The 21380-nt window shown below is 34.2% G+C and overlaps 2 protein-coding genes, 1 non-coding gene and 1 pseudogene across 4 annotated transcripts; 2 read left to right on the top strand and 2 right to left on the bottom strand.

The window, feature by feature from the left end:
• Positions 1 to 331: 331 nt before the first annotated feature.
• Positions 332 to 2655, bottom strand: LOC130497038 (polyadenylate-binding protein-interacting protein 4-like; annotated as a pseudogene).
• Positions 2656 to 9546: 6891 nt separating this feature from the next.
• LOC108809778 (protein Brevis radix-like 2) lies at positions 9547 to 11889 on the top strand. The gene is made up of 6 exons (XM_018581920.2): positions 9547 to 10033; positions 10114 to 10280; positions 10354 to 10730; positions 11120 to 11258; positions 11327 to 11688; positions 11775 to 11889. Exons 2-6 carry the CDS (start codon positions 10158 to 10160, stop codon positions 11851 to 11853), a joined length of 1080 nt encoding a protein of 359 aa, XP_018437422.2. The 5' UTR covers positions 9547 to 10033; positions 10114 to 10157; the 3' UTR covers positions 11854 to 11889.
• Positions 11890 to 12446: 557 nt separating this feature from the next.
• On the top strand, positions 12447 to 16657 carry LOC108813229 (uncharacterized). 2 transcript variants are annotated; one of them, XM_018585722.2, is made up of 9 exons: positions 12447 to 12764; positions 12908 to 12951; positions 13074 to 13377; positions 13632 to 13764; positions 14162 to 14700; positions 14841 to 15183; positions 15292 to 15559; positions 15650 to 16111; positions 16209 to 16657. In XM_018585722.2, exons 1-9 carry the CDS (start codon positions 12578 to 12580, stop codon positions 16524 to 16526), a joined length of 2598 nt encoding a protein of 865 aa, XP_018441224.2. In that variant the 5' UTR covers positions 12447 to 12577; the 3' UTR covers positions 16527 to 16657. The 2 variants fall into 2 exon arrangements, with proteins under 2 accessions (XP_018441224.2, XP_018441223.2); XM_018585721.2 differs by having other exon boundaries at positions 12448 to 12764; positions 15647 to 16111.
• A 1805-nt stretch (positions 16658 to 18462) lies between these two features.
• On the bottom strand, positions 18463 to 18567 carry LOC130497153 (U6 spliceosomal RNA). Its single transcript, XR_008936164.1, has one exon. It is a non-coding gene; the product is annotated as a U6 spliceosomal RNA (small nuclear RNA).
• Positions 18568 to 21380: the final 2813 nt, after the last annotated feature.

The raw sequence follows: 21380 nt of genomic DNA, 5'->3' as shown, positions 1-21380 counted from the left end.
TCTGTTACTGTGGGAAAACTCTGGATTATTCTTGTTTCTTCGCTCACCCAACTGGCTCTCACTGCTTTGTCAAGAGAAACCAAATGTGAGAGCAGGTTTTTTAGTAGCCCACAAGGTGATGGAAAGAAAAAAGACCTGATACTGCTGCCTGAGGCAGAAAAATCTTTGGATCGCTGTTCAGAGGGAAGGTGCTGAGCATGATCATCGGATATAGAGCAGCTTTGATCTACATTTGTATTATTCCGAGAAGGCTGACTGGCATCCTGAATGAAAATGAATCTCAATATCAACAACTGTTCTGGAAGAAACTATTATCAAAAAAAAAAAGAACTCAACCGTACCGTAATTCTTCATATCCCTTGCCACTAGAAGAAGCTGGCTTCTGGACAGTAGAAGAAGATGACCAAAAAGTCTCATCGTTGCAAGTGTCCAGCAATTCGTCGTCCTCCTCATCAAACCCACTATCATCAAATGCATCAGCTGGAAGGACAGCTGAGTATTAGATTCCTCGTCAATATCAAATTTCTCATTGAGCTGAAAGCCTCTTTCCTGCAGGCAACGAACAATTAGAAATCTGAATTTATATAATAACAACAAAAACGTAGGGATCAGGCTGTGCAAATAAAACCGCCAAAAATCACCTCTGCTACATGAAGATCTCGGGTATTTTCACCCTCAATCTCTCTCGCGATTCTCTGGGCTCTCTCTTCCATCTCTCTAGTCCGAATACCTCTGTCAAGTTTTGTGGTATAGATTTCCTCATCGAAAGTGCTTTGACTCCAAACAGTGACTCATTCACTTTAAACTGATCCCATCCCCTACCCCTACAAACAGAAACGTATCAGCTGAGCATACTACCTGTAAATAGTCAAGTTATGAGAGATACGGAAACAATAGTCTTCCTAAACTTATGGACATTCACCAAAGCTCTTCCCCACAATAAGCTAATATGCTCTCACTAAAAAAAAAAACTAGCTCAACAGAGGGATAGAAAGATCAGAGCTTTCCAAAAGGAATATCATAACCAGTACAAAGTGCAATCACAAAAAAATAATCTATTCATCCCATCACTCTCTCACATACATCGTTAAGCTAAGAAACAATGGTCTAAGGATCACGCATCCAATAAATATTGCAACATATTCAAATATGTGTGTATATATACCTCTTCCAAGGGTCATCAAACACATTATCCAGACCCTGAGGAACATCTCCATCAGGTATCCAGGGTTTAAGCTCTCTTCCCTGGTCAACATGATACAACTTTGATATAGAGGAGTCCGTCAACAGTTCCCCCGGCTTCTCACTCTGAGCGGCATTCAACATACCGTCACTGGATATGGAGAGATCCTAACACAAACATTGATTATATAAGAAATTAAAATGTCAAATCTCAACGTAATGTCCCTGCCATAGTGCCATGTAACGCACTGACATAAACTTAAAACAGAAAAAAGATCGACTTTTACTAATAAAAGCAAACACACCTTAGCTATAACTTGGACAAGTTCATCAGCAGGAATAATGAATGTCTTGGAAGGTGGCTTTCTGACAAGGTTTTATCCCTCTTAGAGAACCATCTTTAATCAAGGATGCCATCTTTAGAATGATTCCTGGAAAATTCAAAGAAACTTTAAAAAATGGCAAGAGATAGTAATGTATATCTATGCTTCACATTCACATATCTAAGCAAAAAAACAAAGAAACTCTGATTCAGAACCTCACCAAAATCCTTCTCCACATCAGCAGCATGGAAAATCCCACTATAAACCGATCCATTTTTGAGATGCACTTCCACCTGATGCCCAATCTTACACGTGGTGAGGTACACTAAACCATCGCGTGAATGCCCTTGAAGCTTCCAGCTTCCCCATTGGATGCTGAATATATACATTAACAAACATAAGAACTCAGAACATGATGTTGCAGATAGATACATCACAGAGTATATATAAACAGCTAACCTGCATTCAGTGTATTTGCGGGATGCGACTTTACAGACTTGGCCTTATTCAGAACTCCCTCTCTTTCTCCTCTTACGTATGGAGATCCATTTGATGAAGACTTAGACGGAAGACCGGGTTGCATATTCATCGCAGCCTCAAACTGTTCAAACTAAACAAAGTAAGGGAGTTAAAGAAAAAAGGAATAGTTAAGAGCAATCAATAAGCCGTAGACAATTAAGTTCAGGTGTGAACTCTTGGTGCACATAATCGATCTATTTGTTAAAGAGATCCTCCAACGTAATCTATTTTATTCCAGTAAATCAAAACCCTAAATCGACCACCTGAATCACCAAATCCCCCAAAAAATCTACCTCGATAACGCGAAATAAACACAAGATCAAAGAGAATAGATTCCTAATCATTCATTACCTCAAAAAAGAAAAATCGATCCCGATCCGAAACGAACTCGCCGGCGGCACAAACCTACAAAACGAAATGCTCCGGAGAAGGGACGAGCTCGATCGATTGGGTTAAACCGGAGCGAGTTAGGGTTTCGCTACGGAGCTGAGAATCGCGCGCGGAGAGAGTGACGGTTAACCGATTCGGAGGCTTGATTGCGTGAAGCAAAAATGATGAAAAGAGAGAAGAGCTGCGGCACGGCACAGATCGATGTATGGGGGGAAATGAATCAGCTACGGAGAAGTGCATGGTAAAACTTAGATGGACTCTTCTTTCTTGTGACGGTTTGGATTTGAGCGGGCTATTGACTATATTTGGGCCCAAGAATTAATGGGCTCAGCGTCGGTTATTAACTGAATTTAGACCCAAACTTTGTGGTTGTTCATTTCTTTGCACTATCTCCTTTACCTTAGCCAACCCAGAACGTCTGTTTATCATTTATGCAATGCTTTTAGTAAAAACAAAAAGGATTATAGTTTTACCTTTTGTGAAAGAAATTAGCAAGAATAAAGAGATTTATCAAAGCGTTGAGCATCAATACTATTAATTTTTCAACATGTCCAACTGATATTAATTGGGTCCAACATATTTTATAACTGTATTTAGATGATTTATCTAAATATCATATAACCACATTAGATAACCACCTTCTAAAAGTTATTAAAATCCACGTTATAACTGTTCCTACCAAAAACAGTTACTTTTTTCTTTCAAATAAAGTTTTGAATTTATCAGACAGGTCTGTGATTTGGAAAATAAACGAAGTACCATTTCCATGATACAATTTTTAGAAAATAAACGACGTGATGTACATAGGATATTATATTTCTTATGAAACTTTAAAAGTTAACTAATATTAATATTAATTAATGGTGGAAGCGGGTTACTATTAAAATTTAATTTTATGATTGACGGAGTTTAACCGGTTTAAGTGAATTTTTAATAGAAATAAATATTCATATAAACTCATTTAGTTTAACGGGTTTTAAATAGGTTATTCGAATAAAAAATATTTATTAAATGTGATTTTACTTAAAGTTAGTGAAGACCATTTTAACCCAATATATATATATATATATATAATATATATATATAACAGAATATGTTAAACAATATTTCTTTAAACATTTTTCAAAAAAATTATTCGGTTTTAGTTGCGGGTTGAGTTTGATATTAGTTTTCGAATATAATAATTTAAGAACTGTTCGAGTATATAGATCATGTCTAATAGAGTATGAGATTTTTATTTTTGGGCGATTGAGATATAATATTCTTGACTAAATTATGTTAGGTAACTACTAAGTAAATATAATATGTTACAAACTTTAGAAATAAAGTTTTAAAATGGTTTCTGAAATGCATATGGTACAGTGTATAATTATGCAACTTGACATATTGAATATAGTCACCAAAAATATATTAAATTAAATTAATATTAAACACTAATATAATTATAAACACACACAAATTAAATTAAATCATTTAAAAAAAACATAAAACAAAACATATACCCGCCCTTTAAAGGGCGGGTCAAAATCTAGTGTACTTTTAATTTTAAATGAACTTTGAAAAGTGCATGGTTTGCTTAACAACGCGGTTAATGTTAGATTGGTTTATAAATGATTTTTAAAAGGAAGTACTTCAGCATTGAAGGAGACGGAAAGGTGGGGAGAGGGGGCAAATTGATGGACTTAGTTGGAAAACGACTCTGTAAAGTTTAAATCATGAGTTAATATTATTGTAACAAGCTTGAATCTAGAAGATTACATGCTTCCTTGCATGTCTCATCATGACTTGTTTTTAGATCAATCTCACTTTATGCCTTTTCAGGTTCAAGGTGCCTTATATTACTTAACGCCATAAAGCTAGGAATAAAAATACTAATGATCATATAGCTGGTAAAATTAAGTAGGAGAAATCATCTTAAACTTAAGTACGGTATTGAGTTGAGTTTTATTCGAACAAAAAAGGGTCTTGAGTTGAATTCCAACACCGACGGCATGAATATAACTTTTTTTTGTTAAATGGCTTGTGTGGGGGACTGAGAGAGGGTGGCGCATAAAAATTATTTAAGAGTAATTATAAATACGAAACTGCACACGTGACAAAAAAATTGTAAATTCAATTCAATTCAGGAATGCAACATATAGTTTTGACTTCTGAATACTAGTAATTGACACTTAACTACCAAGAAGTAAAATTATTTAGATACGTAACGTGGGAGAGAACAGAGTTTGGTCCCGAAAAAAACAGAGATCATTGTGACTTTGTGAGGTGTTTTACTTATAACAGATAGTATATTAATATGGGAGCTAATATAGGTGTAGCTATATAAGAACAAAGATTCAATCGAAAACATTGAAAAGGAAGGAGTCAAGGAGATGCCACAGATGTGTAAACAAAGAGAAAACAGTGGTCTTTCACGTGGCATGGTAAACAATTAATACCAACTAGATTTTGGTCTTTCAAATAGTAGATATATTTTTTGTTTAACAAACTTTAGAAATTTAATTTTCATATTTGTGTTTTTGTAAAATAACTAATAACATGTTTTAATAATTGTGTTGATGTTGATGTTCTAATAGAATAAGTATTTTCCAGTATCCGATCTGATCATTCATTGCTGTAATTATTTTTCTGTTGAATCGAATTTTGTTACATATAATGTTGTTTGAAATATGGATAACATTATATTAAAAAAAGTAATAGTTTTATATTACTAAAAAGGTTTTAAGTCAATATATACTATTCTTCAGTCTAATTATCTAAAAAACATATTTTGTCTAAAATAATCATAAAAAATTAAAATTTATATTCATATTTCAAATTAAAATATTCATTTAAAATTGATATATATATATATATATATAAATTGATTCAAATAATATGTATATATATCCAAAATTTGTTTTTTACTAAAATATTTTTCAATGACCAGTATAAATAATGTTTTCAATATATATAAAAAAATACAATACAAAACTCAATTTCAAACACCAACTTAAAATTATGGTTTTATATTTCACATTAAGTTTTAAAATATAATATATGTGATTATTACATGATGGAACATATTAAATAATATTAATTATATATAATTATTTATATGATGATACATATAAAATAATATTAATTATATGATGACACATATATGATGTATAATAGTGGCATGTAAAACAAATAACACCATATTTAGAAAAAAATATTAAATAGAAATACCTTTGAAAATTATTTAGAAACATGAATATCAGTTTAGAAAACGAATATAATGTTATTTGGAAATATAAATAGCAGTATGTTAAGAAAAAAAAAGAGTAAATGATCTTATGTTATTAAGAAATATTGGAAGTCCATTTTATTACGAGAAACTATCTATTTGGGTCATCTTTAAAATATATGAAAAAACGACCCAATCAAATTACCTAAAACATATTTGTCTAAAATAATCATAAAACAAAATTTAAACTTTTATATACATATTTCAAATCGAAATAATAATTTAAAATTGATTTATATCAAAAAATTGATTCAAAATATACATGTATTCAGAATTTGATTTTTATTAAAATATTTTCTAATAACCATTAAAAAATGTTTCAAAAATACAATACAAAACCCAATTTTAAGCACCAATTTAAATTAAGGTTTTATATTTCACATTAAAAATTTAAAATATAATATATATGATTATTTATATGATGGTACATACAAACTATTATTAATATGATGATACATATAAAATATGATTATTTATACGGTGACACATATATGATATATAATAACGACATGAAAAATAAATAATAATATATTTTGAAAAAATAATAATATATCAAAATATTGTTTGAAATTATGGCTGATAAAAGTACTAAGAGGGGTGTATTGAATCGAGTGTTTTAGGTGATTTGTATCAAAATTAAAAATTCACTATTACTCAAACATGAATTTCAAAAACTTATTTAAAATCCAATTGAACTTGACATTTTATAAAGTACTATGAAATCGGTTGTTGTTGAAGATATTTTAAGTATAGAGTTTTAAAGTTTTTAAATGATTTTAGAGTGTTTGGGTGGAGTTTCTTTGTTAAAAAAATTACAACCCAAATCTCATGATTTTAAGTAATATTTTAGAGTGATTTAACAAAAGTCACTTAAATCTTTGCAATTAATTGAAATTATTTAAAACATTATTAAAAATCAAATCACCTCAAATTTTAGATTGAATACACTTTCCAAAGTATCAAGAATTTGAAAATTGAAATTATAGCTGATAAAATTACTAATCTTAACCATTATTATGTCAAAACATTTCCCAAAGTAACTGTCTTGAATTGTTTTAAATACTTGTAATTGACAAAATTGACAATAAGGGAGATGTATTGAAACAAGAGTTTCAAGAGATTTTGGGATTTTGTTAAAATCTTTGTTATTCAACTGAAGATTTTTATTTTTTTCTCCAAATCAAGTGTTATTCAACATGGAATTTGGGCAAAGTAACTTAAAATCACTTGCAATTCTCTGTTATTGAATTTACAATTTGCAAAAACTAAATCAAATCCACTGTTATTCAATTATAAACAATATTTAGGAAGAAACTTTTTGATTAAGATTTTAGGAGAGTTTACACTCTTTTTTATAGTTAAAAACAGTCCAATATATAATACCATCTCTACATATGGTATTTAAGAAGCTTAAAAATTAAAAAGAAAAAAACAAAACATTCAACAAAATAATGCCGTACCTTGTCGAGTAAGACAAAACGTCATCTTGTTCGGAGGGCCTTCTTGCTCGGTGGGTGATTTCCGCTTCCAGGAAAAATCCATCTCTGAGTTTTAGATAAAGACTGTCACTATGTAGAATCCGAAGTATCATTGATCGACTAAATATGTTTTTTATTAGCACGAAGCAGAATATCAAATTTAGATAAAAGGAATTCATTCAATTTCAAACCCAAAAAAAAAACAGTATGAACCTACTTGAAGGAATTCATTCTCCATATTCTTCCTTTTCAGTAAATTCTCCACAAAGGAATTCATTCAACTTCAAACCCAGAAAAAAACCAAAGCTCATATGCCACAAAACAACTGCTGCAAAAGGTGAGACTCTCACGTCTCATCCTTAACTTCAAAAATATATAAAAATAAAAGTCAGAGCTTTGATGAATATACAAACTAAAGAATTAGAAGCTTCACATTCACAAAAAGAAGAAAAAAACTGAATGGGTCAGTCTATACAAGTTTTTCAGTACAAACTCTTCACTGCAGTAGTTTCAATGACTCTTTTTCGCATCACCTCTGGAGATCTGTAACTATTTGAGGCTCTGAGCTTTGGAAGCATTTGAATCAAGCGACGTGTTAACGGAATTGCAAAAGGCATCCATGATCTTGCAAGGATTTCCCTCTGGTAGATGTGAAATCAAAAGCCTTGAAGCATGTTGATTTCATCAGTTTTGCTGAACAATCTTTGATGACAACACTCTGCAGTTCTAGGTGCTGGCACTAAATTGGCTCAACAAGAGAGAAACTTGCTGCTGTAACCGCAAAATCATAGGAAAAATGAACATCACTTTCTGCAGAAAACAGTGACTGAAAATTTGCATCAAGTCTTCTAATACATAAACAAACCTTGCAATGTATTTTGTGTGATGTTTATTAGTAACGAGTGAAATTGCAAACTGAAAAAAAAATGAATGAGTTGATAGAGAGACTCGTAAACAAAAAGCAAACTGACAAAAAAACATTTCAAATCACCTAAACAACTCTGAAATTTAGGTGAAAAAATCAATCAAATTATATATGGAATTCTGTTTTTATTTTTAATATTTTATCATAACCACTCTAATAACTCTAAAATCACCTTAAAACACACCAAAATAAAAACACTCTAAAATCTTCTAAAACCCCTAATTCAATACACCCCCCTAAGACATATACTACATTAGTTTTTCTTTTACATACTACATCCGTTTTTTTTCTTTGCAATTTGTTTTCCTTTTTCTTTTCGTGGGTTGCAAAATCCGACAGCCAGAATCATTCAGTGTTGCACGTGTCAATCTCTGATCACGGCGTGGATATTTTGCACTGCTTCTTAGCTCTATTTCTCCCTATATTACATGGAAACGGAAGCGGATACGCGGAAGCGGAATCGTGTGGAAGCGTAGAAGCGAAATTTTTTTAAAAAGTAGGAAGTGGAAAAGTATCGGAAACGTATATATATCTCAAAATATATAGATTACAAATGTGTCTAAAAATTATATGATTCAAATTAAAAAAAAATTGTTCATTTATAATAATTTTAAATTATTTTATGTTAAAACCGTGAAACTATACATAAACTAAGTTTATAAGATATTATTAAACTAATTATTTTTAATATTTTGTAAATAATTAACATAATATATTTGAATATAGATAATATATCTCTAATAAACCCTCAATGCATAAAGACAATATATAGTATTAGTTTTAATGCTTGTGTATATATATTCTCTATTTCACTATTATATAAAAACAATGTTTCTTATATTTTTATTTATTTATGATATTGTATTTTTTTAAACGGGAGCGTGATTCCAAAATGGAATCGTAAGCTTCCAACGTGTTTTTAAAGAGGCATTTTTGGAAACGCATTGGAAGCGAGATTCCTAGAGCTTCTATAAGTTTCCGATTCCGATTCCGATTCCGAAACAGGAAGCGGATGTCCGACAAAGCTTCCATACAACCTAGATTTCTCCTATATAATTCAAACCTAAAAAGGAAATAATCGGATAAAGCAAAGAGGATACAGTAATTTTGAATTTGCTTGTTCCAAAATTTCACATTTCCAAGCAGTACATTTCTTTTCCAAGCAGTTAGGCTGTGTACTTATTGATTTGGATTTATATAATTTTGTGTTCTCTCTATACGATACAGGCATGACTATGTATGAGTACAGAGATGGATCAAATAGTGTTGTTCCAGCTTTCAATAAATAAGAAAATCCAGTACAAAATAACAAAACTATTGAGAATCAAGTAATCTTAATTTTTTTTTATTACAAGACCGCACACTCACAGATTTTCTTATTACAAGACCGCACACTCACAGTTACCATTTATTTCCCTTCACCCATCAAATTTTTTCTGTAAGCGACAAAACACACATAAAATCAAAAACGTGGTAAAATCTCAGATACTAAAACTACAATAAAAAGGGGAAGAAGAAGAAGTAGGAAGGAACACAAAGACACCACGACTTGTGCGCAAAAAACTTTCGCACTGTCCAACGATCTCAAAGTCTCTCTCTCTCTCTCTCTCTCTCAACCTAAACCCTTTTCTCGCATGTTGCTTGCTTGTGAACTCGGATTCGCATTTCACAAAAGAGTGTCTCTCTCGTTCAATCTCTCACCAGTCAAAAAAGGTTCACTCCGCAAAGAACGGATCCAAGAAGATTTTTTTATTTTATTTTAATGCAGAACCGTTCATAACTCTGATCTGCATATCCTCTCTGTCCTAATCTTACGCTGCCGTAACGGTTTCTCCTCCTTCCCCTCCCTCTACCAACCTTCCTTCAATGGTAGTGATACACTAGTCTAGAAACCAATTAATTTTAGCTATAGCTGCAAGTGCAGTGGTGGAGCTACATTTGCATAAAGGTTGAGTCTTTATTATGTTTTGTCTGAAAAAGGTTTTAGATTTGAGAAAGTGGTCTAATGGGTTTTGCTTATATCTTCAGGCTTTAATCCTCAGGAAGAGAGAGAGACAACGATAGAGGGAGAGATGCTCACGTGCATAGCTTGCTCGAAGCAGTTAAACACCAACAACGGCGGATCTAAGGAAGAAGACGACAGAGTTCTTGGAACTCCCAGGTCTAAGCAGACCATCAAGTCCCTGACGTCACAAGTAAGATAACAACAACACTTCTTTTATAGCTCTGTTTGTTTTCTTTTGAGACAGAACCATGTTTTGGTTTCAGTTAAAAGACTTGGCAGTAAAAGCATCAGGTTCTTACAAGAGCTGCAAACCGTGCTCAGGCTCTTCTTCGAACCGGAACCACCACCGTGGTTCAGATGCTGCCGCATCACCTTCTGGGAGGTTCCATTACGCGTACAATAGACCTGGAAGAAGCGGAAGCTCGACGCCCAAGATTCTAGGGAAAGAAATGGAGTCAAGGCTAAAAGGGCTTTTGAGCGGAGAAGGCACACCTGAATCATCCATAAGTGGTAGGACAGAGTCCACACTGTTCATGGAGGAAGAGCTTAAAGAATGGGTTGCTCAAGTGGAGCCTGGTGTCCTCATCACTTTTGTTTCGTTGCCTGAGGGAGGGAATGATCTCAAACGGATCCGGTTCAGGTTAAGATGAACTTTTTAATCCATTATGTTTTTTGATTTGACTTGGGAGATAGAGAATGTATGTGTTTCCTGGAGACAAGCTTATGAGGAAGTACAAGTTGATATTAAAGATAGAGATTTATGTTTTGGTTGTTGAATCCGATCTTTAAATGGAGACTCCAAGAACAGTTGTGTGTGGGGACTTTTAGTGAAACTTGTACATAGGTGGGGACATGTAATGAGAGTAGCTAACTAACTTTCTTCATGGCATCATCAAAGAAGGGACACTTTTAGTTCTCATTGATGATTAGAACATATGTTGAGTTACTGTTCAATTGATTGGTGACTAAGACAGATCTTCATTTGTTGATTTTTTTTTTATTTTAATAAAAATTTCTGTTTGCTTGTAGCCGTGAGATGTTTGATAAAGGGGAAGCTCAGAAATGGTGGGGGGAGAATTTTGAGAAGGTGATGGAGTTATACAATGTGCAGCAGGTTAATCAGCAGAGTGTCCCGGTTCCAACAGCTCCTCCTAGATCCAAAGATGAGGTTTACACTCTTCCTGAACATCCATTCATTAAAAACATGTCTTGATTCTTTAATTTGGTGTGTACCAGTGCTCTAGCAAGAACAGTCCTGTAACTCCACCGTTACACAAAGAATGCCCTCGAGGAAAAGGCTCACTCGCTCACCAACCAACAACACAGAGTCGGTACCGTGATTCGTCTGGTCTTGCAACGACGCCGAAGCTCTCTACTAATAGCATAAGTGGGACCAAAACCGAGACATCATCATCGGTTGATATGTCCGCAAGAAGTAGTGGTTCAGAGGAAGATGATGAAGATCATTCAGAGGAGGTTTCTGTAAGTAACGCGAGTGACATGGAAACAGAATGGGTAGAACAAGATGAAGACGGTGTTTACATCACAGTCAGAGCTTTACCAGATGGGAGTCGTGAGCTTAGACGTGTTCGCTTCAGGTAAAACAACAAAAACTCATTTTACCCTTTTGAATAAGGAAAGCACTTGACAGCATTTGTTTCTCTTCTTGTTGTTGTTGTTGTAGCCGAGAGAGGTTTGGGGAAACGAAGGCAAGATTGTGGTGGGAAGAGAACAGAGCTCGGATACAACAGCAGTACTTGTGATGCTCTCTGCAACAAGAATCTGACATAGCAAAACCCAAAAGCATTTTTTAAAAAAAAATTAAAATGTTTTTACTTGTAGAAAAGCTATACATTTTGATGGAATACAACTCTTTTTGGTTTGAGATAATGCATATGCAACTATAAGCTCACTTCACAACACATGAATTGGAAATTTTACTATGGTTTTATTTAAACTAGTCTACAACCTCAGTTAAAACATGAGATTTGAATTTTAAATTAAAGAATTCCACTGAAATATTCTAAACTCACTAAAAATCTTGTAAAATTCGCAAAATTATTTTTTAAATAAATAGTTTAATTAAATTTAATGCCAAAAACTCCAATTATATTGAATTCTAAAGGAATTAAAATTTGTGGTTGAATAACAAAGATTTTTCATTTAAAAAAAAGAAACAAATCGTTTAAAGTGAATTATATTTTATAAAAAAAAAAGAATTAAAATTCATGTTTGAATTCAATTCAGATGAATTATCTACAAGGGTAAGTCAGTCATTTCCCATCTATCCAGTTTCTGATTTTCCCTTCTCTCTTGACACGTGGCAACGACTTCTTCTCCTCGTTTCTTCTCCGTATTCGAAACCCTAGAGCTGCTGCTGTTTCTCAATTTAGGGTTTAAGAGTCTCGAATCACTCAGCAACGATCTCTCACTTGCGCGGATCATAAAATTCGTTTTGCTAATCGATCCTTTTGATTCGATCGGTAAATGGTGTCCGAGTCCAGAACCGGCTATAATCGGGTGATGGGACCCGACGACGACGAAGAAGAACAGAGGAAGGTGATTGAATCGATTAAAGAAATCGTGGGTAACCACTCCGACGCCGATATCTACACAGCCTTGAAAGAATCTAACATGGACGCCGACGAGGCTGTTCAGAAGCTGATTCATCAAGGTTTTGCTCTGTGATCACACGAAATGCTACAACTTCTTGTTTTGCGTGCTTATGTGGATGATGTTAGATTGGTTACATAAAAGTTTTGATTTTTTTGGTATTTGATTCTGAAAGTAATCGTCTTTGCTGGTTTCTTTGTTCAGATCCATTTCACGAGGTGAAGAGAAGAAAAGACAGGAAGAAAGAGGTAAAGCTCACAAAGAAAGGGACTGACTTGTTTGTTTGTTTGTTGTTCAATAGTGCTAGTAGTGCTTGTTTGCGTGCTTCTGATTTTTTTTTTTTTTTGTACTGATTGTCCTTTGGCTTCAGGATGCAGTGGTGGTTGAGCCTGCCAACGTAAAGAAGCCTCTTGAAAGTGTTACCAGTGAAGTGAAAGTTCGTACACAGTCTGAGCATAATGTTGTTCGGAGAGGAGGCTACAGCAGGAATGTCGTCCCTAGGAACGCTGCTCCACAAAATGCATTTCCTAGGAGACCTCTTGAAAGTGTTACTAGTGAAGTGAAAGCCCGCGCACAGCCTGAACATAATGTTGTTCGGAGAGGAGGCTACAATAGGAATGTCTTCCCTAGGAACGCTGCTCCGCGAAATGCATTTCCGAGAAATCCTGCTACTGGTAAATCAACTTGATGATTATATTCTTGCCCGTGTCTTTCGTTACGCCTGTGGCACTATTGGTTTTTATTGGTTTTTGAATAGATGTCAAGTAAAAATAGGAGAAACTGGGTTGTAATGCATGTCTTAAATTTTATTGATTTTTGAATCTTTGTGATTGGCTTGAACCCTCCAAGTATCATGTACTGTATTGGCCACATTCATCTACACATGCTGTTTTGTATGTCTGAATCTGTTTGTTTCATGTTAGTGCAGGATCCAAGAGAGAGTTTCGTGTTGTTAGAGACAACAGGTCTAATCCAAATGTTGATGGAGAGTTGAAGCATTCCTCCGCCCAGTCTTATGGATCAAATATTAGCAACGTAGTGGCCACTGAGAACAAAAAGGGGTATGTTTCTATCACTGACTTGGCTTGTTTTATTTTCTTTATACATGTTCAATAACATGATAGTATGATACTCTTTAACGGTTGTTTTAATGTTACTATAAGGGAGTTATGTCGCTGTAGCTATAATTTTCCAAAAGGAATAAGTTAAGTAAGACCCTTTAACATTAGTTTTTTAGTATTGGATCTTGGTAGACGGAGAGAAGAATGCTTATATGCACAGTTCACTGGTAGGCACTAGGCATCCTATTACTGTTTTAGTTTCCCTTAACATGTTACTTCTTGGGAGTTGGGAAACAGAGAGCCCACCAAGGACATGTTATCTTATGATTTCGAGAAAAAGCTTTGCTTGATTAGATGCGGAAAATAAGATTGTCGCTCTATTTTCATTGTTTACCAGCTCAACAGGTGGTTTAGGCAATCATCATTCTTCTGGGGCTCAAGGTTTTGGCCAAGATTGTAATGCAGCAGCAGATGTCAGGCTCAGCGATACTGAAATTGCTCCACTACACCATCATCCTACCAGAAAAGAACTCTCTGATGGAAAGGAAACATCCCGTGGAGTTACATTGCCATCAACCAATTCAGTTCTTGGTGTATATCCGTCCTCCACAGATCCAGTTCATGTACCGTCTCCTGTTTCTAGATCATCACCTGTGGGAGCTATTAAACGTGAAGTAAGAGGTGGGGGCTTTGGTGGAAAACCTTCTGAAAGTATTGGTAAAGATCCATCTCCTGGTGCTTTGTCAAAAATTGGGACTCCAAATGCATATCGATCATCTTCCCCAAATTCAAAGATTAATCAACTCAGCCAAACTACTCCACGAGAGTCTGTTTTGCCCAGCTGTGTGGAAAAGAATAGGCCTCTTTTGAACAGGCAGCGTGGGAACAGAGGAAGCCAATATGCTAGAACACAACAAGTTGCTGGCCATTCAAAAGGTAATTTATATGCAAGTATTAGTGACTCGAATGGACGTTGTGCCATTTTGACTTGGTTCCTGCCAATCATCTTGCTTAAGGAGGCACTATATTTTTGTGCATGACTGCTGATATTCTTTATGAACCTGTACTTAATGCAGGGGTCTCACAGAACAAGGAGTGGAAGCCTAAATCGATTCAGAAACCCGTTGAACATAACCCTGGAGTAATTGGAACACCAACAAAGTCTCAGGCTCGTAGCCTTGCTGATAATACTATAAACTTGGAGTCAGAGGCTGTTAAGTTGCAAGATAAGCTTTCACATGTTCACATCAGTGAAACCCAGAATGTCATCATCGCAGATCATATTCGCCTCCCAGAAACTGACCGATGCCAGCTTACTTTTGGTAGCTTCGTTCAAGATTTTAGTTCTTCAGTGAATTCAGAACCTGCTGCTTTACAAGAATCATGCTCTTCAGAAGAACTTAGAGAATCTGATCGTAGGTAAGTTCTAACAGTTGGTGGTATTGTTTGTTTTTTTTTGTTACATCTCGAGTAAAGTTTAAGATCAGTTGTATCTTTCCTCAAGTAACTCGTTGATAATGTTTGCAGTTCGCCAATTACTTCTCCAGATACTTTAGAAGATGGTCCGGGGGTTAAGCCTATCGATATTCCATCGGAGAAACTGTTACCGGAAGAGGAGGCTCATAGACCTGACAATTTGGATGAGTACTCGGAAGTTCAATTGCTCAAAAGTGACACTCTCGTCCCGTTCCAGCAGGCATATGGTAACCACGGTAGTTATGACTTCCCGTATTTTGGTCAGACAATGGACGAAAACGTACGAGGACAAGGATTACCATCTCAGCAGCAGCAGGAGGTAATTTCTGTTACTACCGTTGCTGCTTGCTTCTCGTTCATTTCATTGGCCAAGAAAAACTAACTAGGTATGCTTTTGCTAATGCAGCAGGCATTCAGTACTCACATGGTGAACAACGCCCCTCCATCTACGATTCCCATGTTGCAGCAACAACAGCAACAACAGCAACAGGCGTCAATGCAACAGCAACAGATGTACCCGCAAGTACATGTTTCGCATTTTCCCAGTCTCATGCCTTACCGTCAGTTCGTCTCCCCACTCTATGTTCCCCAGATGCCCATGCCAGGCTACTCGGGTAACCCAGCGGCGTATGCACATCCTTCAAATGGCAATAGCTATGTGCTGATGCCTGGAGGTGGTTCTCATCCCGGTTCAAATGGTGGTGTTAAGTATGGCATCCAGCAATTCAAACCAGTACCAGGTGGTCCTGCGGGTTTTGGAACTTACAACAGTCCTAGTGGGTATCAGATTAGTCCTCCCAATGCCATGGGACTTGAAGATCCATCTCGCATGAAATACAAAGATGGAAACATTTACGTTCCAAACCCTCAGGTAAGGGTGTGATTATGTTCCTCTTGAACCTCAGTTTTTTTTTTTGACCCGTTATGCTTTATATATCTGATTTGTGTTTCTTTATGGGACACAACAGGCTGAGACTTCTGAGATTTGGACGCAGAACCCAAGAAATCTTTCAAACCTTCAGTCTCCTCCATATTACAACGTAGCTGGACAAACGCCTCACGGTGCTTATTTACCATCCCATACAGCACATCCATCCTTCAACGCCCCTGCAGCAGCAACACAGTCATCTCAAATGCAGTTCCAGGGTCTCTTCCACCAGCCACAGCCTGGTGCAATGGCGAATCTGCACCACATGGGACCTGGGCTTGGTGGTAATGTCGGAGTTGGGGTTGTGCCCTCTCCTCCGCCTCAACTTGGTCATCCGAGTTGGGCAGCAAACTTCTGAAGAAAAGTCTAACCTTTCTCTACTTCTCTAATGGATCATAATAGTTGAAAGCAAATGCTCTGTTTTTCTTTGTGAAACGACCAAACTCTGTTTTATTTTTTAGTCAATGAATGCATAAAATGTTCCGAGCTCTCCAACAGTCATCCAGTAAATGCTCTGTCACTGCTTCTTCAACTTCTACTGTTGCTATAGTTTCTCTCAAAGTAAAAAAAAAAAGTAAATAGCCCTACAAAGCATGTGATAGTGTCAAGTGTGGAACCATGCGACGTAAACATTGTTGCTTGCTGAGTGTTTCCCATTGTCAGTGTTCTCTAAGTATTAAAAGAGCATTGAGAGGTTTGTCTAGTTGTTGAATGCTCTTATTTCAGTTATGTGTGGCTTCTCTCTAGATTTCTTCATATTCCTTATTAAATTCTTGAGAGTGAATCATTAGTTGTTGAGCTCGACCTAACTTCACCTCAAGGCTGTATAGGTTTTGATTATACATAAAACAAATATTCCTGATAAGAACTTGTTGAAGCTAAGCTTATAGGTTTTGATTAGCTCATTGATTACTTTTGTTTTTTAGGTGTCATCGCACATTATATCATCATAACAACAGAATCTAATTGATGGTTTTGTTGACATATTTAGATAACTAAATACTTAGTTTGAGGAGGTGGGTCTAAATCAAGGGGCCAACTCCTTTGCTTAGGGCCTAATTCGTACTTACTTTACTTGCTCCTCTGGTTTAATAGGCCAAAGCTTTGTTATCTCCTATGTCCAACCTTATTGAGAAATGATTACTCTCTATTAATTCCTTAAACTCAATTATTTGGAGGTAAACAAATAACACTATTTTGTTTCATTTTGACTAGTCTGGTAAATTAAACGTGGTCTTAACTGTTGAGTCCACTCAATGTTAATAATAGTTACCACACAAAAGTAAGGGTGGTTTGAGATTTCTGAAACTTTGTTGGCGATCATGAAAATAAAATAATAGAAAATAGTTTTTTTTTGATAAAGAATAACAGAAAATAGTTGAGGGTAGTATTTCACAAATATTAATATAATTTTAGATTTATTTTATCTAATAAGTCAAAAGGGCCGTGATTGATTTGAGGATTTAAAAGAAGTTTTTAAACTATTACATGGATATTTCATGATTTTAAGAATCACTCAATATTTATATTAATAATTCCTTTTAATTGTTTTTGAGAATTTCTGACTCATTTTAGCCAGGGATGGAGACATTCTAACTCCTACCACTTTGGTTAAGTTAAAGGCTTGTTAGTTGATAAAAGGCTAATTAAAAGTTTGTTTGTTGAAACAGAAAAGATGAATTTTCTCCTAACAAATCAACTTGAGTTAGTTTTATCGAGACGTAATTGTAATGTTAAAAAGAAAATCCCTACAATAAAAGGTTTGAAATGTTGTTGGTGATTGTCAACAAAAGGACATGTCAAATTACAGATTATAGTGGAGAGTGATTTATAGGCAAGCATACAGCAACACTGTTGTATGTGGTAACTCGATTGATTGGTCTGTTTAAGCAAAATACGAATATCAAACGTATCTATTGAAGTACTGGACCGTGTGTGCTCTCTAGCTATTTTGATTTAACAGGAATTTGCTTTCTTGGTATTGCATTGCACCAACTCTAAATCATGATGTGATCGGAATCTTTTGTCTTTCTTTTGTCTATCATATCCACACATGCGTGGAATCCTGGCTACTGTTGTTTATTTTACGAATTTTTAAAATTATTTTCTCTCCTTCGTATGGCTTATAGAATGCGTTATAAGAAAAGAAAAATATACATCAAACAAAGCAAAAGTGTAATAAGTTTTAAATATAGTAAGATATTGTGACTTTTGAACAAAAAAAAAAGTAAGATACTGTGTCTTCCGCCAAAGGGAAATTTACAATTTACAGTTACATATAATATTAACTATATAAGTTCAATACCCATTTCTCTATTTGTAATGTCATCCTTGCGCATGTGTCATAATAATTTTCTTTGCATCGTTCTAATTTACACTTGCATATATATTAACTATATAAGTTCAGCACTCATTTCTCGATTTGTGGTGTTATTTTTGCGCATAGATCATGGTAATCTTTTTGTATTGTTCCAACTTTATCAGATTTTATATTCATTATTTTTTTCTCAAAAAGAAGTTCACACCTAAAAAATTAGAGCAGTATAATTAATAACTAACGTACCGCATGCTTATGTATTATTAGCATCATTTTAATATTTGTATTTGAATATGATTTTTCTCTTGAAAAAAAAACTAAAAATAATCTATGAGATAATTAAAAAGACTTTGCGGCTAAAAGTCACTAATATTGATATGTATATTACCAAAATTTAAGTGCTTTCCGTTAGATAACCATATAGGTAATCAGCTTTACATATCACATCACATCTTAATATTAATTATTTCCTTTAAAAAATATTTAATGACAAAGCCTAAAAGGTTTGTTATAAACTTGTAACCATTTTTTATCAATCGAGTCTTACGCACTCCTATTAAATATTTGCACCGTTGTCAAAAGATAAAAAAAAAAAATATTTGCACCAACTGTTTGGCAGTGGCACTGATGATATCCATAAAACCACTGTTATAAGGTGTAAAAAACTAGTAGATATAGTACGATACTCTTTAAACTATTCAACAAATAAGCTGATTGATATGGTATTAAAATTTATATCTATTTGATTCAGACGTAATTTGTAGATTTTCGATCGTATCCTATTTATCTCATTTTAAACGGAAAAAAATATGTATTTTCATATGGAACAAAAAATGGAATCAGAGAACAAAAAAATAGCCAACATATAAATTATGAGAGAATTTGCTTACAGAATGATTCAATTAAAATCTAGCTGTAAAACTAAAGGTCCCTTTGTAACATCTAAAGACCGGATGAGATAGCCCAATTGGTAAGGGTCTTGGGGGCCAATTGTCATGTCCCCGGGTTCGACGCCAGGCGGGGGGAACTACTTTTCCGTGTCACCAGCGGTACTGGGTGTTGGGCCTTGTTCTCAGCCCAGATAATACCCTCTCGGGTGAAGCGGACCGCTGCCTGACCTGGACCCTGGGGAATGACCCACGAAGTGGGGAACCCCAGGATTATCAAAAAAAAAAAAAACATCTAAAGAAATACATGAGCGTACGGGAAAAACAGGAAAATCATCAAGTTATATTCTTTCTGTTTTATAATAAATGTTATTCTAACATTTTTTTGGTTACACAGAAGTGTCATTTTATAATTTAAAAGCTGAAAATTAATTGTAAACTTAATTTATTTTATAAATAATTTTATTAATCTCAAATACTATTGATTAAAGAGATGTAATTGTTAACAATTAACAATTTGTATATATTTCCGCTATTTTTTTAATCTGTGTGAAAAATGTCAAAGTGACATTTATTTAGAAATAGAGGAAGTAGATTTTAACATAAATATAAGTTATCAATTTATCATGAAATAGTTAATTTTTAATTTAAACATTTACACTGAAAAAATCCAATTTAGTAATATTAAGTTGTTGTTGTTAAAATCAAATCTTGTAGAAAGAAAATTTTATATAATCATCGATTACATGGTAAATGAAAGTGACGTTTACAGTAGTTATTCATAATAAAAAAATCCTCTCTACTTGCTAATAAAGCCTGATTTTGTTAATCAGGTAGACGATCTTGTCTTAATCCCGCTGTCTAGTCTAATCATTTCCATTATACTGTTGTCTTCCTGCTGTTTTGCCCTGCTTCTTAGTAATTTTTTTGTAAAAATATTATTATAATTGAGCTCACATGTTTTTTATGTCGTACAAGAATTTAGTTAGAGACCCTAAATATCGCAATCTAACACAACATTAATATCACCTAGAAGTTAGTTTGTATTCCTATGATATTGTTTTTAGGGGTAAACTCCTATATGATCTTTTAAACATAGCTGTTCAACAAAAAAAAAGAGTTTTATAAGAGAGTGATAAAATATCAGTACATATTTCATTTTAGAAATAAGACGTTGTTTTTAATTCTATTTTCTAACCGACATTAGACTAAGATCATCTCCAATGTATTTTTCTATTTTTACCACTAAAATAGAATAACTCTATAATAAAGATAAGTTTTACTCTAATGTATTTCTCTAAAATAGAGATTTCCAAATATAGAGTAAAATATAGAGAAATACTATTTCTTCATCTATAAATAGAAAAAAATAGCAATCTCTATTTTAAAAATATGGAAGAATTCGAGTGATTTTAACTCTAAATACTATTATAGAAGTAAAAATAGAAGTGTGTTGGAGATGCTATAAAAACTGAGTGTTTGGAATGGTTCAGTTGTATAGCTAAACTCTAAATTAAGTGGCTAGGTAGGGTGTTTCCGATTATCAAAATCCCAATATTCCATGATTTCGTATACTTACTACACAGGAAACTCAATTGCCTATTAAAAGTGGGCTACAAAATTATGGTTGGTAATGAGAAATGCGGTTTGGATGTAATTAGGACTAATAAGTGATAAGAGTCTCTTTAGCCGCATTACTTGAATGTTCCTTCATACACCAAAAGCCCTTTCTTCTAACCATTCTTTAACTGTTCCTTCTTACACCAAAGCCCTTTCTTCTAACCATTCTATAATTCTCAAACATAACATTTCTTCTTATTTTTGTTTCTGATTTCTGAAGCTAAAGCCTATAGTTTTCGAGGGTTCTCCTAAATCTACATCGCTTTCTTTTTCTTCTCACTTATCTTTTCAATGTTTGACTAATTTCTCTCAAACTCATTATTTGTATACCCCAACCCCATATATACCTACGTGTAACATCCATGTGTCAATTTTCTTTTCGTTTTTC

Source organism: Raphanus sativus, chromosome 6 (assembly GCF_000801105.2).
Source record: "Raphanus sativus cultivar WK10039 chromosome 6, ASM80110v3, whole genome shotgun sequence".
NCBI classification, from domain to species: Eukaryota; Viridiplantae; Streptophyta; class Magnoliopsida; order Brassicales; family Brassicaceae; genus Raphanus; species Raphanus sativus.
Note: the sequence above shows the minus strand (reverse complement) of the source record. Positions and strands in the feature narration are given on the sequence as shown.